Below are 16,048 nucleotides of genomic sequence, written 5' to 3' on the forward strand. Positions count from 1 at the left end.
TTATTGGCTAATAAACACATTTGTATGGAGCTAAATGTGACTTAAATGGTCACAACTACAGGTCTGATTCCTGTCACTGACTCTGTACAGATCATTTATATATAACGTGCCTCTTATTCTTTATATCTTACAGAAAACCAAGATATCCCAGCCGTGTACGATGTGTCGAACCACCCGTTTGCTGGCAGAGATGGTCGACAACAAAAACAGCGACGACTCGGTGAACCTCTTCTGTAGCAGCAGCTGTGTTATGGCGTTTAAAGTCCAGACTGTCAGTGCTTCAGGTATCAGACAGCCAGCTTCTCAAGGCATTAACCTGTTTACCGGTTTATTTCTTTTCTTTTTTATAAAACTTACTTGTGTTCCACAGGTGCTCGGTTGAATTGTGACAACTGTGGAAAACACACGGTGCCGGCTTATCACCTGGCCATGTCGGATACCTCCATCAGGAACTTCTGCACTCTGCCATGTGTCATGACTTTTCAGGTAATCACAATATAACACGCTGGAATTTTCTGTTGCATTTAAAGTAAAGTCAGCTTTGCAAATTTAACATCTCTGTGTGTCTCCAGGGCTGAGTACCAAACTTCGGTTCTTTAATGGCACCGACCGAAATGTTTCGGTAGTAATGAGTATCGAAATAAGCCTCGTCTTTAGATTCCACGTTCCGGTACTTATCATGTGATTATGATGAAGCAAACCTGTGATTGGCTGTAACATTACACGTGCCGGGAAAAAAAGACCCTGTGCCCCCCCCCCCCCCCCCCCAATTCACAAACAAGTTTCACGTTAGGTACATTGACTTTACTGCAGTTGTGTAGCGTGTCGTCGAAGTGGGAAAAGATGCTTCTGAGGTCTAAAACGGGCCAGGGGCGGCGGCTCGGTGCGGGAGGATCCCCTCGCGGGACCTCTCCCCGGGTGCGGGCCGTCCCCCGCAGGAAGGACGTTCTGGCCGAAGGACGAACGGCCTTCCTGGCCGTTCCCTCGGCCAGGAAGGGTCCGGGGGCGAAGGTGGCTCAGTATGTACTGAACTGTACATTGCTTGCAAATGTTCTTTTGCACTGGAAATCACTGGAAAATTAAACTCAAGATGTGAAAAGTAATGTGTAATGCAAGTTTCATTCTGTTAGAGTATATATTGTAAAACTGGTATCGAAAAAAGTATCGTTTAGGAACCGGTATTGAAGTGAAGGTATCAGTATTGAAACTTTTAGATTGATACCCAGCCCTGTGCGTCTCTGCTGTCATGGAATCGGTCAAGGATCTGTCTTGTGATTATTCACTTGGAAATAACTCATGTCATTGATTTATTCTTCCATTTTCAGATCAGATTATATCTGCTAATCCATTAGTCAATGTCAGATTACACATAGTTGCCGAATTTATCGTTTTGATGCCACACTCGTTGTTTACAGCTACTACAAACTGAATCTTTCTCACAGTGCTTTATAATTTTATCGTTTTTTTTTTCTCTGCCTCAGGAAAAGTTCAAGAAGTCCCAGAAACAGGTGAACGTCTTTACGAAGCTGCCAATCGGATCGACCCAGTTCCAGACCGTCCCTCCTGCACAATCACAAGAGGTCAAAGGGTCGTACAAGCTGAACTGCTTCCAGTGTAGCCGCAACATCAACTTTAAACCTGAGCTCATCCAGATTAAGGTATGCTGAAATAAGAGGATTTTAAGTTTGAGAGGTTCACGAAAACCCTCTCTAAAAAAGTGCTTAGATGTCCATACCAACGTAAGACATAAAAGGGTCCCAGATTTTGCGAAAATGATCATCTTTACCATGCAGTTTCCTGGTTAGATAGTCCAAAGATACATATTCTAATATTGTCCGATTCTACAGATTTTTGCATGGTACTTTATCCGAAATCCAGTTTACAAGGACACATTTACTCGCACAAAATGTAAGCATTCTATAAAGTCGTCTTTCATATTTACCAGCGATGGTGACATCAGTTATTCCAAGTAGCATAGTCAATGGATTACACACTGGAACATCAGAAAGTGAGAATGTTTTACCTAATTCACATTGTACATCATACCAGAAATATTTTTTCACATAACCGATAATAAATTGTAAGAGTGCCCAGTTCTATTTTACACTTAGGACATAACAGAGAAAGGTCAGAATTAAATTTAAGATGCTGGGATGAAAAAATATGAACATGATGTAAAATTTTAAGTTGTAGAGCTTTTACCCAGTTACAAACACTTAGGAAATTAGCATTACTCCATGCATTGTCCCAATCCTCATTACTGATTTCCATTTCCAATTCTGTTTCCCATAGTTCTTGCAAATGGTAATTGTTTGTGTTTGGATATTCTCTAAGTAACAGACTAACTAAAATCTAACAACATTTCACTTAGGCTGTTCTAGTGTCTCTCAGGTGCTTCCTGCTTTACCCACTGTAAGTTAAATATTACCTTTTCTTGCATGAAACAGTCCATTTAGTTTTTTTATTGCTGATTATTTTCAAAAAACAGGAAAAACGTTCTGGAGAGGTGGACTAAGGTTCAGCCTGTAGGGAGAGTTTCATGTCCATAAAAGATTAACATGATTCTGTGCCAAAAAATAAAACAAAAGAAACTAAATTTGGTGTTTAATTTCAACAAGGACATAACAAGAGACATCGGTGGTACCAGACTTTAATGGGATATACACCAGGGTGTCATCTGCATATATGGGTAGTTTAAAGTCACATTTCAGCATTAGTTGATTCAAAACTAGTTATGTAGGACTTCATCATTATCACTTCAGAATTGGAGTAAAAAAATTAAAAGGGGAAAATAATGCATTTCTGTTTTAGTAGTTATCTATAATTTATCAAAATTGGGGAAATCTGACTAAATTATAAACTAAAAATACAATAATGTATTAACACTTTCAAATCTAATTTTTAACTAGACTTTTTTGGGACATAAAACAGGGTGTCATCTGCATATATGTGCAGTTTAAATACAGATTTCAGCATTAGGTGATTTAAAACCAGTTATGTATTACAGTTATGATCACTTTAAAATTGAAGTTAAAAAAGAGAAAATAATGCTTTTCTGTTATTTTACTAGTTATCTATAATTTAGCAAAACTGGGGAAATCTCAATTATGCACTAAAAATACAGTTACGTACAGTTAACCTGTTTAACGTTGGAGTCATTCAGCTTCAGGAAGTTCTTAGAAGTTCTTAGCCTATCCCAGCTGACTCGGGCGAAGGCAAGGGACACCCTGGACAGGTCGCCAGTTTGTCATAGGGCTACATATACAGACAAACAATCACACTCACACTCACACCTACAGGCAGTTTAAAGTAACCAATTAACCTCAGCATATTTTTGGACTGTGGGAAGAAGCCGGAGTACCCGGAGAAAACCCACGCATGCACAGGGAGAACATGCAAACTCCATGCAGAAAGATCCCAGGCCTAGGCCGGGATTTGAACCGGGGATCTTCTTGCTGCAAGGCGCAAGTGCTAACCACTATGACACTGTGCAGCCCGACTTAAAACATGAACAACATAAAACAAAAAACATGAGAAGAAATCGTTCATAATTCCTCAAATATGTATACATGATATAAATGTGTGCAGACTGACCTTTCTGATTGTTTATACCAACTCTGTGCAGGACAAGATAGTTTTTCTGTGCAGTATCGACTGTTCACATGAGTACAAGAAGGCCAACTACGTGTCGAGCCTGTGCGAGTACTGCAAGATTGAAAAGATGACCAGAGACGCCAAGAGAATCAACAACAAAGACTGTTATTTCTGCAGCGACGGTAAGGAGATGCATGGAAATGCCTTTGTTTACTGCAGATGAAAGCTTCTGAAACATCCTGAATTTAAGCGTGTGAATGGGTCAGTCTGTGTCAAATCAGACAAAATCCAGGGATTATGTTGGTGCACCATCTCAGATTTTGTTCAGAGTTTAATTATTTGTAATTCCTGACCCTAAGTGAAGTTCTGTAAAATATTTTAGCAGAATTTCATCGATTCTGCTAAGTTTTGAATTTTCTCCTCAAAAAGCCATTTTCAGGGTTCAGTATCTTCAGAAATATGCCTCATACAGCCATTAAAGATTGATAAGAAAACAGGCAAACTGGTTTCCAACACATCTGAATGATTGAAAGGCCAAATTATTTAATTATTGGCCCTTGAAAATGGAAAAAAGTGCAAAAATCTTCAAACAGATGACCTGAATTTGTTATATGTTTGGTCACACATCCCATCCCCAACTATGGAGAGGAGGAAAAAACAATACAGAGTGGATATTCAGACCAGCAGGAATGTTAAAATGGTTTGAAACTCTCAAATTCTGAGACAGTGGAGCAACACCACAATCTGAAATTATCAAAGACTGATGCAATTATTCACTAATTTCCATTTTAATCTGTGTTTTGCAGCTGTGTGAATATTAAGATAAACGCTCCCTGATCCTGTGATTCTCCTTTCCAGGCTGTAAACTCCTCTTCAGACACGACTTGAGTAAAAACTGGGGTAAATACTGTCACTCCTGCGTTTACTGCCACTGTGTCTCCAAGAAGCTGGTGACGGCTCAGTACGGAGGCTCGACGGAGGAGTTCTGCTCTGAGGAGTGCAGGTCCAAATACACAATGCTCTTCTGCCATGTAAGCAAGGCTGGAACATAGTAATTAAAATCACAGCTATGAGATTATCTTAGTCTTCCCAAACTGAACACCGACTCGTTTTCTCTCAGGTGGCAAAGTGTGACACCTGCGGGCGTAAAGGGAAACTAAAGCAGAGTCTTCCTTTGCTCGGAGAAGTCAAACACTTCTGTGATCTGAGCTGTCTGCTGCAGTTCTGCAGCAACAAAGTGGCAACTCAGGGAGAAATCGCTAAAGGTTTGTATGTTGTTTTCATGTTTTCAGCTCAGAAAATGTCTGACTTTATTTTATTTTTATTTTTACAATTGATTGGGCTTCGTATTAATCAAGAAAAAATCAGATCAGACACTAAACAGGGCGTCACGGTGTTCTAAGTCTAATTTTTTAGTTAAAGTTTCATTTCTGAGTTTACTTCTTGACTTAATAATAACACTCCAGTTGTAACACTGTATAGTAACGCTTTATTTGTTAGGAAAAGCACATTCTACATTTATGCTTGCACTGGTTCCACTTATGTTTATATTTTTATTTCACATTTTTCTACTAATATTTAGATTTTTTCTTCATGTTTTTCTACTTATGTTAATATTTTTAGGACACGTTTTACTACTTCAGTTTATATTTTTAGGTCACATTGTTCTATTTATGTTTCTATTTTAGGAAATATTTTTCTATTTATGTTTGTATTTTTAGGATATATTTTTCTATTTATATTTTTAGCTCATGTTTTTCTACTTTGCTTATATTTTTAGGCCATACTTTTCTGCTTATGTTTATATTTTTAGGATATATTTTTCTACTTATGTTCATCTTTATATTTTGTACTGTTTATATTTCTGACTTTGAATGGGAGTAACTGTAACTTAAGCATTTCTGATTCTGGTAAAGGGAGGTGCTAACCATGATTAGCATGGTCAGAATTAAAACAATTTATTGTCTTTACAACTTAGGGTTGCTACTTCTCTTAGTTCCAAAGAAAACGGCAAATAATTAAAAGCAAAACCACGTTACATTCAGTAAGCAAACGATAAAATACATAATTACTAAATCTAAAGCTGCAGAGACTAGACAGTTTACGTAACATAACTAATATTGCACCAGAGTGGAGTCTGTGATAAGCAGCAATATGAAATATGGTTTTACACAGAAGGAAACAACATTACTAATAGATAATGCTCATGAAAAGTACAAGATGAGTGGCAGCATGAATGAGTGCAGTTCTCAATAAAGCACTTTGTGAATTTATACATGGGTCAGGACACCTCTGGAGCACATCTAAATACAGGCAGAGTTTTTAGTTTACTGTTAAACTGACCTACAATTCACCACCCTGATCGTCTTTGTACAGCGAACAGTAATTTCCCCCTCTGAGACGACTGATTGTGTTTCTTTGCCGTTTGTTTTCAGGCGGTACAGGGGAGCCCACGCCTGTCATCGCCAACGTCATCTCGCTAGCTGGTCCTACGACGGGGAAATCTAACGCGTCCGACAGAACCGCCCAGCAAAGTAAACGGACGAATAGGAGAGAAAAGCATCTTCTGTCTGTATTCAGCGGGTTATTTTATTGTGAAAGTCTCACATTTTGTCGTTGTCTCTGCAGGCACACAGTCTCGATATGAGTTGAGGAACTCTTCACATGTAAGTTGGCGTTTGTTGTGTGTTTTATATCCAGTTTAAATTAATTTTCACAAGAAAGAAACTTGTGTTAACATAATAAATGAAGATGTTTTTTAGACCGAATTCTGCTAGATCAGCTCTGATTTGCCTAGAGTTTGTATAGAATAAAATATTTATGAAGACATTTGTGTAATTTTAGATTGATATATCAAATAGTTTCAGAGAAAACTTTTTTTTAAAATTTTATTCTCCACTTTTATCTCTTTTTTTTTTGCACATTGAAATTTGAGACTGTTTGACAATATTTCAGGAAGATAGAAAGATGATAATAAAGATTTTTAGCTCGCCAATAATCAGATTTTTTGATCTACTTGTCCAATATTACAGATTCTGAATCAATGACATGATGAGGAATAAAAGTGAGAATTTCAGGTTTTTATTTGTATTGTTGTTCAAACAGCTTCAAATTTTAATGTGCGAAAAAACATGTTGAAAATGGGTTGACAAACAATTTTTAAAAAAGATTTATCTCCCAAAGTACTTGTTATAGCAGTCTTAAATGGCACTTAAAAAAGCTGATGATTTGAGATCGGATAACCCGCATTTGTTGTTTATATGCATAAGAAAGTGGAAGATAATATTGAAACTAAATGGACTTCTGCAGAGTTGTAGAGTGTGATGAATACTGAACAGCAGTCCAAATATTTTAGATGACATGACAGAAGGAAAATGTGTCGCAGAATATTGTCGTAGATCAAATCTACACTGATAAAGAAATTAAATTTGATTAGATTAGTTTTTGGTGCAGATGGGACATACCTCAAGAGACAGCCGCTTGTTCAAATCTCTGCTCTGCTTGCCGTTACCTTATTTGCAGTCCATTTGATGTAGAGTTGTTATAGTTTTTTTTTTTTTTTTTTTGTCATTCATCTGTCCCTCAGATCAATCGTCAGACAGAAACGTTGAAGGTTCCTCCTCCTCCTGCCCCAAAAATCCTGAAGAACAAAGCTCTCCTCTGCAGGCCACTGGTTCAGAACAAAGGAGTCTCCTGCAAAACACAAACCACTGATGTTGAGGCACAAACGGGTAAAAGCAAACTCTGAATCCACTTCCATGTATCTACTGTAACTTTATGTATCAGACTTAATACATATGCACTCTGTTTTCAGATATTTAGCTCCTGCATATACATTCTTGATCAAAATCTTATGACCAGATGAAAAATGACAAGAAACTGGTTAAGAAATTTAAAATGACCGTCTTATTGTGTCCGTCCTCAGGAGTGATGGAGCTTATGCAGCTCAACAATCCTACCACTTTCAAAGACAGTTTTTTTGCCTTTGCCGTCAGGAGATCATGACAGTGAGAATACCTGACAGGAAATGACAGGGTATCCAAATTTTTTACGCAGATTTTGACTTTTAAAGGCAGTGATTTTAAACTTTTGATCAGCTGACAAAAGCATGTTTGAGTTTAAATGCAGTTTTCAGTAAATTGCCTGCTTAAATTATTTTTTTTTTCTCTGGCTCCCGTTTCTTCTTTTTGAATTTTGAAGCTCTACTTAGAACCTTCTTAAGCGCAAAATGCAAATAAATTCTTGCAATTTTTCAACTGGTCTCAAGATTTTAATCAGGAGCGTATTTACCATGTTCTTGTACAGCTAAACTAAACAACTAAAGATAAACACCGACGTTTCCTTCTTTCTCTCAACAGATGAAGCCTATCCAAAAGTCATGGTGCTGCCGGTTCCTGTTCCGGTGTACGTTCCTGTTCCCATGAACATGTACAGCCAGTGTACCCCCAAACCCGTGGGCCTGCCGTTACCTGTAAGTCCAACGCTGAGCCTGGAGAATGGGGAAAATATTTAAACTTTTACCACCTCCATCTTTGGAATCGTCATTGTCTTGTTGAGCTTTACATAACTGCAGCCTGACACAGTAAATGTTGAAATACATTTTGAATTTATGCAGGTTTTGTATGCTCTTAGCCTGAAATCAGCGGTGGTTTTAACTTGGGATGTGAATGATTATCGGTTAATGGATTAATTGCCGTTGATAGTTTTATTAACTGATAAGGCAAAAGACGAAGACCATGCATGATAGAAAATGTTTTATCTGGAATAGCAGGTTACTTTTACTTTTTAATACTGTAGCAACGACAGGCAGTTTTGTGTTGACAAAGAGAGAACACTGTGGGAGTTTAGCTAGAAAAGGGCACCATGACAACATCTCCTGTGATGCTTAATGCCAAACGATGTGAGGTAAAGCGTTCTAACATGGTGTCATTTTAGCATATTATTGTCTGATAATCTAAGCTGTATGAATGACGTCTGTTGGTTTTGTGTTATTGTTTACTGATCGATAAGTCTGACGATTATTGGTGAAGGAACCAGTAAAAATTTGCATTACCAGGTTTGACTTTGCTGTGGGTTTGAGTGAGCGGTCCAAATAAATAAATGTCAACCAGATGGCTGAAGTCAATAAATGAAGGTAGAAAGAAGATTAAAGCAGATATTTTCACAGTATATAAAATAATCAGTACATTTATGAATTTAATATGGCATGTTCTCTTTGTGGGATTACAGAAAACACAAAATCAGTAGAATTCTATTGAGCGGGCATGAGTGGTGAAAATGTTGTTGGGAGTGGGTATAAAAACGGAAAATAAAAGCAAAAAACACGGTTTTTGAAAAAGACCAATCATTTACATCCGAAGATATATTTACCCACAACAAATGGCCTTTTACCTCCGAGTGTTCAAAGTGTTTTAAAATGAGTATTTGTAGATCTTTATCCCACATGTCTACTTTAAGTGTCAGTGTTGAAAGTAAGTAAAATGATTATTTTAGTCGATCCAGAGCAGATATTCTTCAGTATCTTAAGATCCTGCTCATTAACTGTTGCTTTGTATCTGTTCTCAGCTGCCAGTGCCGATGTTTCTTCCTGTGACGATGAACAGCGCTGAACGCATCGTAGAAACCATCCAGGAGATCAAACAGAAGATCCCGTCTGATCCGTACGAAGCAGAACTCATCCTCATGGCCGAGATGGTGGCAGAGCAGGACCAGAAGAACGACAAGCAGGATATGGCAAAAGAAAAAGCAGTGACGAAAGAGACGGAGGCACAGGAAGCTCCTGCACCAGATGGTGAGAAGAACTGGATGTTTTAGAGGCAGTAAAACCAAGAAAGAATGATTTAAAGAAAGATCAGTCAGCAGAGAATTAGAGTTCTGCTCCTGGACGACAATGCAGCGACACGAAAAATCACTGAGCTTTTAGCTGAGAGTTAAAAAGTTATTTGTTTTTTGTAAATTTTTAGTTGAAGGTTTGCTACCACTCACCATGTTTGAGGACACTTTTAGTCCCAATTAGCAAAAGTACAAATATTTGTAAAACATTTTTAGATTCCATCTGGTCTTCCTTGGTTATCCAGATTTTCTGTAGTAATGTTTATCTTTAAAACAGAAGACCTCAGATGGCTATGTATCTTTTAACACTTTGACACTTAATTAAAACAATGTGAAGATAGATTTTTGCAGGTCATAACTTAAACCAGTAGAAGTGTAATCATGTCCGGTAGGTTATTTGTTGTGTACACTACCGTTCAAAGGTTTGGGGTCATCCAGACAATTTCATGTTTTCCATGAAAACTCCCACTTTTATCCATGTGCTAACATAACTGCACAAGAGTTTTCTAATCATCAATGAGCCTTTCAACACCATTAGCTAACACAATGTAGCATTAGAACACAGGAGTGATGGTTGCTGGAAATGTTCCTCTGTACCCCTATGGAGATATTCCATTAAATATCAGCTGTTTCCAGCTAGAATAGTCATTTACCACATTAACAATGTCTAGACTGGATTTATCATTCATTTAATGTTATCTTCATTGGAAAAAAAGATTTTCTTTCAAAAAAAGGACGTTTATAAGTGACTCCAAGCTTTTGAACAGTAGTGAATGTACAGTTTCAATCTAGCGACTGAAACCTGGAAAAAGAGTGATTTTCAGTCTGTTTACTGCATTTAGCAGCCAATTAGTGAGACAGACTAGACCAGGGTTGGGTTCACATAACAGCAGTACAGAGGTGATTTACCTCCGTAAAATCCGTCTCAACAATCGAAGGAAAAATCTGGAATGTTCTGATGTTCGACCTGGATTATTTGCCAGTGTGAGAGGTTCACAGATTCAGTCTGAAGCCTCCTGCTATGTGACGCACCAATATTTTCAAATCTCATACTGAGAGCTTGTGAATCAGAAATAACTTTATTGCCAGTGAGTCTTGGTAACCGAAACTTATAATACTCACAAAAAGTTAGACGATAAGCACTATATAAAGACATACAAATAGCTTCAGAATGTGAGATTAGAGAGAAGAATATCTGTGAAGTTTCAGCTTCATGCAACATAATTTTAAAATTAGGATTTTAAAACTCCTGCAGTCTTGCATAGTATTGGACTGAACTCTGTCGCTGCTCACTGCGGCTAGGAACAGGCAGGTGATGCAGATTAACAAGGGGATGAATTTTGCTCATTTTGCTCATAAGATGGACAGAATTCCCCCTCTTCAAATTGTACACTGATCATAGAAGACTTGTGATCTCTGTCCACGTTATTTTAACTGTACGTTTCAACAATTTTCCATTGTTGTATTATTTCCCATGCTAATATTTATGTGTAACGTATCTATTCTTTGTAAAAGTCTAGTAGTTCTGAGGGAACTGTTTGTCTTGTTTATTTTCCAGACCACGTCAGTAACTTCAGCGACGACTTGGACACAGATGAACTGACCAGTTTGCTGAACAACTGGGATGACGCCTCATCTGACGCAGGCCTCAAGTTACCAGGTCGACCGTACACCGCTGAGAGGATCAACTCCACGTTAGACGTTGCCGAGTCCAGTGAGTCTCCTGAGCCCAAACCTGCAGCTCCACCTGTCATGGACATCGAATCGGACTTCACTGTTGGTGAGAAGCTAAAAACACGACCAAATCGCCGCTTTTATCTCCACCTTAATCCTTGGAGACACTTAAAGTCGGAAGCTGAAGTGTTGCATGATGACAAAAAAAGTCAAAACACTGCTGAGGCTTTGCTTTTTCTATCTCATGTTTTATGTGGTTTCGTTGGCAGAAACTCTGGAGAGGATGTCCCGGCTGAGAGAACAGTCCCGTAAACCTCCAAGTCCTCCTCCTGTGACTTCACGACGACGACAAGTTCACAGGAAAGCCAGAGAAAAGAGGGTAACTGTTTGGTTCATTTTGTGAGCAGCTTGTACGTCACCGTTTCCTAATCATCTCCTGATGCGGCCTCCTCTCCCTGTTTCATCGAAGGGTCGTAAGCCTCAGCGGGCGTCCAAAGCTGCTGAGTCGACGTCAAAGAAAGCTTCACCCAAAAAATCAGCGGCTTCAGAAATCCCGAGACTGAAGAGTCAATACGGGGTTGATGCTTGGAAGAGATGGATCCAGTGGAGGCAAACTCAGCCCAACCAGGAGAAACCACGAGTCGGCTGTAAGTCTAGACATGGATTAGATACAGTCACTCAAACTGACAATATACCAGATATACATCTACTTCGTCATTCCTCTGCTCTCTTTTCTTACATTTCTATGTTTAATAAAGGAAAAGATGCCAAACAAAGGTTGTCTAACCACTGATTTCTTCTATGTTGGTCCCAGCTCGTCCTCTGGAGTTGAAGGAGGATGTTCTGCGCTGCACCACCGCTGAGCTCAGCTACGGCCTCTGTTGCTTCATCAACGAGGTGAAGCGACCAAACGGAGAGCCCTACTCTGCCGACAGCCTCTTCTACCTCTGCCTCGGCATCCAACAGGCAAGACACATGAACTTTACATTCCAAGCGTTTACACTGAAGAGCACAACAAGCACACATTGTCAGGGCTGAGTTATGATCTATCAGCGTTAGTTCTTCAGACACTGGATGTGTTTATTGTCAGTAATCACTGCCGACTCATTTTTAACTACAGTATAAATGCCTACACCTCTATGGAAAAAGTACAACCCTGACTAGAAGTACATCGAACCAAAAAATGTACTTTTTGTAGCGGGACACAGTTATAATGCCATAAGTCACAAAATAGCAAAAACAAAAGGTACATTTCTTTATTTGTACACAATTTTACCAAGTACACACTGGTGTGTCATTCACTGTACTACAGATATTTAGCTATTTACATTTTTGTTGCTTCTACAGACTTTTCCATTGCTCTGCACATCAGCGCTAGAAAACATTTCACCATGCTGAATGTATCTTCCAACAACTTGCTCCTCTGTATTTCATTTTTGATCAATGCTGCATTTATTTTATTGGTCAAGGATGTTTTATTTTCCCCTCGATCCCTGTAATATTTTTCCTTACTTGCCTCCTCTGTGCCCTGTGAAAACACTGCCTGCAGTTCAGCCAAACAGCCCCTTAACTTTTGTCTTTTAAATGTCGGTCCCAGCTTGTTAGTTGTACCAAAAACTGCAGAATTTTTCTTATTTTACAGAATCTGCTGCGAACATTTCATTTTTGACAGTTTTTTCAAAAGAGACATGTAGAATAAAGTTATTTTGATGAAATACTGAGAGTTTAGGCATAGATTTTGTGTATTTTCCTGACTGAACCTTTTTTTAAATTTATGGTTTTTTTTTTAAGATAGCATGTCTTTCAACCCCAGTGCTCGATTTTTGGGCTTGAGTGGTTTAAACACCCAAATAGCTCAAAGGAGATATTTGTTCTGCTGCGTTTACAATTAAGGCAACAAATGGAAAGACCAAGTGCTACAGAGAGAAGTACAATACTGGCTCCTCTCTAAACACACTCCCTCTATCTAATGGCTAAAAGGTTGTAGGGATTCAGAAGCTGTCCAAAAACTGAATCCAGTTTCAGCCTCACTGCCAGATTCAGATTCAGAATATTTGTTGTCATTGTCACAGAACAACGAAATTGCGTTCGGAGCATCCATACAACAGAGTTGATAAGGTGCAAAAACCTCACAGTAATAAATATCAAAAATAGCCCAGTACAAAAGCCCCACAAAAATAAGAAATACCATAAATAACCCAGTGCAACAAAAACATGACAAAAAGGGTCATGGAGAAGGGGTATGAGTAGTGACATTCTGCAATTATGCAAACCAGTTCAGATTTATAATTGGTGGATATGGTTATTGCCGTACGAGTGGGGGAGCAGAGAGGGGAGAGGGGCAGAGTTGAGTAGCCTCACAGCCTGTGGATACAGACTGTTGGCCACACAACTCTCAAATTTATACTCAGCTTCTAACATTTGATAAACTCTAAATTTGTTGTGCCTTCTAGAATTAAACATGGCCTGGCTTTGAAACACGACTGGAGTACAGCAAAAACAGCAGAGCACTGAGAAACTTAGACAGGTGAAATGTCCGAAAGCCATTCCCATGACTCATTCTGACTCTTCCGCCGTTTTGTTTCTGCAGTATTTGTTTGAGAACGGTCGTGTGGAGAACATATTCATGGATCGCTTCTACAGCAAGTTCTCCAACGAGTTCACCAACAAGCTGAGAGGTTTCAAACCTTCCATCACAGCCAGTGGTGAGTCATCAGTCGCTCTTTTAGTCTGTCGGTTTAATGTTTCACACAAACGCACTGACTCCGTCCTCCTCTGCAGGTTACATCCACTCCCGTGTGGAGGAGGAGTTTCTGTGGGACTGCAAACAGCTGGGAGCTTATTCCCCCATCGTCCTCCTCAACACTCTGCTCTTCTTCTGCTGCAAATACTTTGGTTTCACTACAGTGGAGCAGCATCGCCAGCTGTCCTTCGCACACGTCATGCGCTGCACCAAGACCAACCCGAACAACACCAAGACGACCTTCCTGCGATTCTACCCGCCCATCTCCCTAAACGAGGCAGAGTCAGGTACCAACATGGCTGAAGACCAGATCTAAAGAGCAAACACTGGCAACAATCAAAACAAAACAAATTAAAGACCATAGTTTGGACTCATTAAGGCATTTTTGAACTGATTTGTATCAGCATAAACCTTGACCCAATCATTTTTTATGTCCACTTTCACATAGGTGTTGTAAATGGATGTCATGTATAATTATTGATCTATAACTGATTGTTTTATAACACAAATTAACCTCTGTTACATACATCTGTGGAATATATGAACACTGTTCAAGCTGATCCTGATTTTTCTCAAACATGAGTTTTGGTTGGAGGCCGTTAAGAGCCACAGAAATCTTTGTCATAGTGCCTCGATAGACATCTCAAAAACACACCTCAGACGCTTAAAACAAAGTGACTGCACCACAAATGAATATTTCTTTAGTCAGTTTGTTTATTTGATGGTTTAACATCTATTATTCCAGGAAAGTTCATTAAGCAGTTGAAGTGGTAGATGATCAGACAGAAGCCATAAAAGAAGGAGAATCTATGTGATTTTTAATCTGTTGTTCCACATGTAGTGTCCATGACGTTCTGTGTTTTCATCAGTTAACCGTAACATTGGTTCATATTGAAAACAATGTTTGTGTCTTCAGAGTTGGAGGCCATTCAAGCAAAGAGGCGCAAGGAGGAGGAGAATAAAGAGGACATCCTGGAGATGATAGAGAACACAGAGAACCCTCTTCGATGTCCGGTCAGACTCTATGAGTTCTACCTCTCCAAGTGGTAAGTGCAGTAGAACCACAGCCACCCTCATGATCCGTCTGTGCACAGGGCTGGGTGATCTGATGAGGTTTGTTCTTGGACGATCTTAGGTAGGAAGTTATCGTTATTACACTGAGGGCCAGTTTATTCCACAATCGGTAGTAATAAAAAATGGAGTAATACATAATCACCATGTGTCAAACCAAACAATTGAAAAAGAATCTTTAATACTGTTAAAAAGGACAATAATGGTATTACTGAACGTAGACACACGATATCTGTGACCAGATAAAACAACTTGTCTGTGGTCAGCTGGGACTGATTGATGTGATTTTTCCAAGGTCAGTCCCAGTTCCTTGTCCCACTGCTCCATCAGCCACCCAATCTGCTTTTCATATCAATCATATTGTTTGCATCACTAATCGTTCTATATACAAGCTTCCTCTCCAGCGAGCTTCTTTTTTATGTCAGTTCCGTTCATTTTTTTCACTACTGTTCAAAAGTTTGGGGTCACCCAAACAATGTCAGGTTTAACATGAAAACTCCCACTTTTATCCATGTGCTAACATAACTACACAAGCGTTTTCTAATCATCAATGAGCCTTTCAACACCATTAGCTAACACAATGTAGCATTAGAACACAGGAGTGATGGTTGCTGGAAATGTTCCTCTGTACCCCTATGGAGATATTCCATCAAAGATCAGCTGTTTCCAGCAAGAATAGTCATTTAGCACATTAACAAAGTCTAGACTGTAGTTATGATTCATTTAATGTTATCTTCATGGAAAAAATGCTTTTCTTTCAAATACAAAAGGACATTTCTAAGTGACCCCAAGCTTTTGAATGGTAGTGTACATTGTCCTAATTCACAGCATATATTATATCATAGCACTTAACATAGTATGGTGAAGAGCAGAGAAACCAACAATACAGAATTCCCTCTGGATTCCCTTTGAGCAAGCAGTCGGCAACATTGAGAAAGAACCAAAAAGCATTAAAAAGCCATTTAATGGGGGAGAAACACTCAGACAGAACCAGGCTTAGGGAAGGCAGTTGTCTGCCTCGACCGGTTGGGGTGAGTGTGTTGATGAGGGGGGTTTGGATTTCAGGATAGCAGATGGAGAACAGACATTACATCAGAAACTATTTCCTGTGTTTTGTAAGGCTGTACTGTACAA

The 16,048-nt window shown here is 39.0% G+C and overlaps 1 protein-coding gene across 1 annotated transcript in view; it reads left to right on the forward strand.

The window, feature by feature from the left end:
- Positions 1-16,048, forward strand: part of zmym4.1 (zinc finger MYM-type containing 4, tandem duplicate 1) — a 34,492-nt gene that overhangs the window by 15,260 nt on the left and 3,184 nt on the right. Inside the window, exons 9-26 of the mRNA XM_051955535.1 lie at positions 134-284; positions 371-486; positions 1,482-1,658; positions 3,626-3,776; positions 4,453-4,625; positions 4,715-4,859; positions 6,030-6,128; positions 6,223-6,260; positions 7,181-7,325; positions 7,953-8,065; positions 9,160-9,385; positions 10,985-11,206; positions 11,370-11,479; positions 11,570-11,747; positions 11,915-12,066; positions 13,691-13,805; positions 13,882-14,130; positions 14,760-14,889. Coding sequence (XP_051811495.1) covers positions 134-284; positions 371-486; positions 1,482-1,658; positions 3,626-3,776; positions 4,453-4,625; positions 4,715-4,859; positions 6,030-6,128; positions 6,223-6,260; positions 7,181-7,325; positions 7,953-8,065; positions 9,160-9,385; positions 10,985-11,206; positions 11,370-11,479; positions 11,570-11,747; positions 11,915-12,066; positions 13,691-13,805; positions 13,882-14,130; positions 14,760-14,889 — 2,690 coding nt within the window. The remainder of the gene's footprint in view (positions 1-133; positions 285-370; positions 487-1,481; positions 1,659-3,625; positions 3,777-4,452; positions 4,626-4,714; positions 4,860-6,029; positions 6,129-6,222; positions 6,261-7,180; positions 7,326-7,952; positions 8,066-9,159; positions 9,386-10,984; positions 11,207-11,369; positions 11,480-11,569; positions 11,748-11,914; positions 12,067-13,690; positions 13,806-13,881; positions 14,131-14,759; positions 14,890-16,048) is intronic.

This window comes from Acanthochromis polyacanthus, chromosome 11 (assembly GCF_021347895.1).
Source record: "Acanthochromis polyacanthus isolate Apoly-LR-REF ecotype Palm Island chromosome 11, KAUST_Apoly_ChrSc, whole genome shotgun sequence".
Classification (NCBI taxonomy): Eukaryota; Metazoa; Chordata; class Actinopteri; family Pomacentridae; genus Acanthochromis; species Acanthochromis polyacanthus.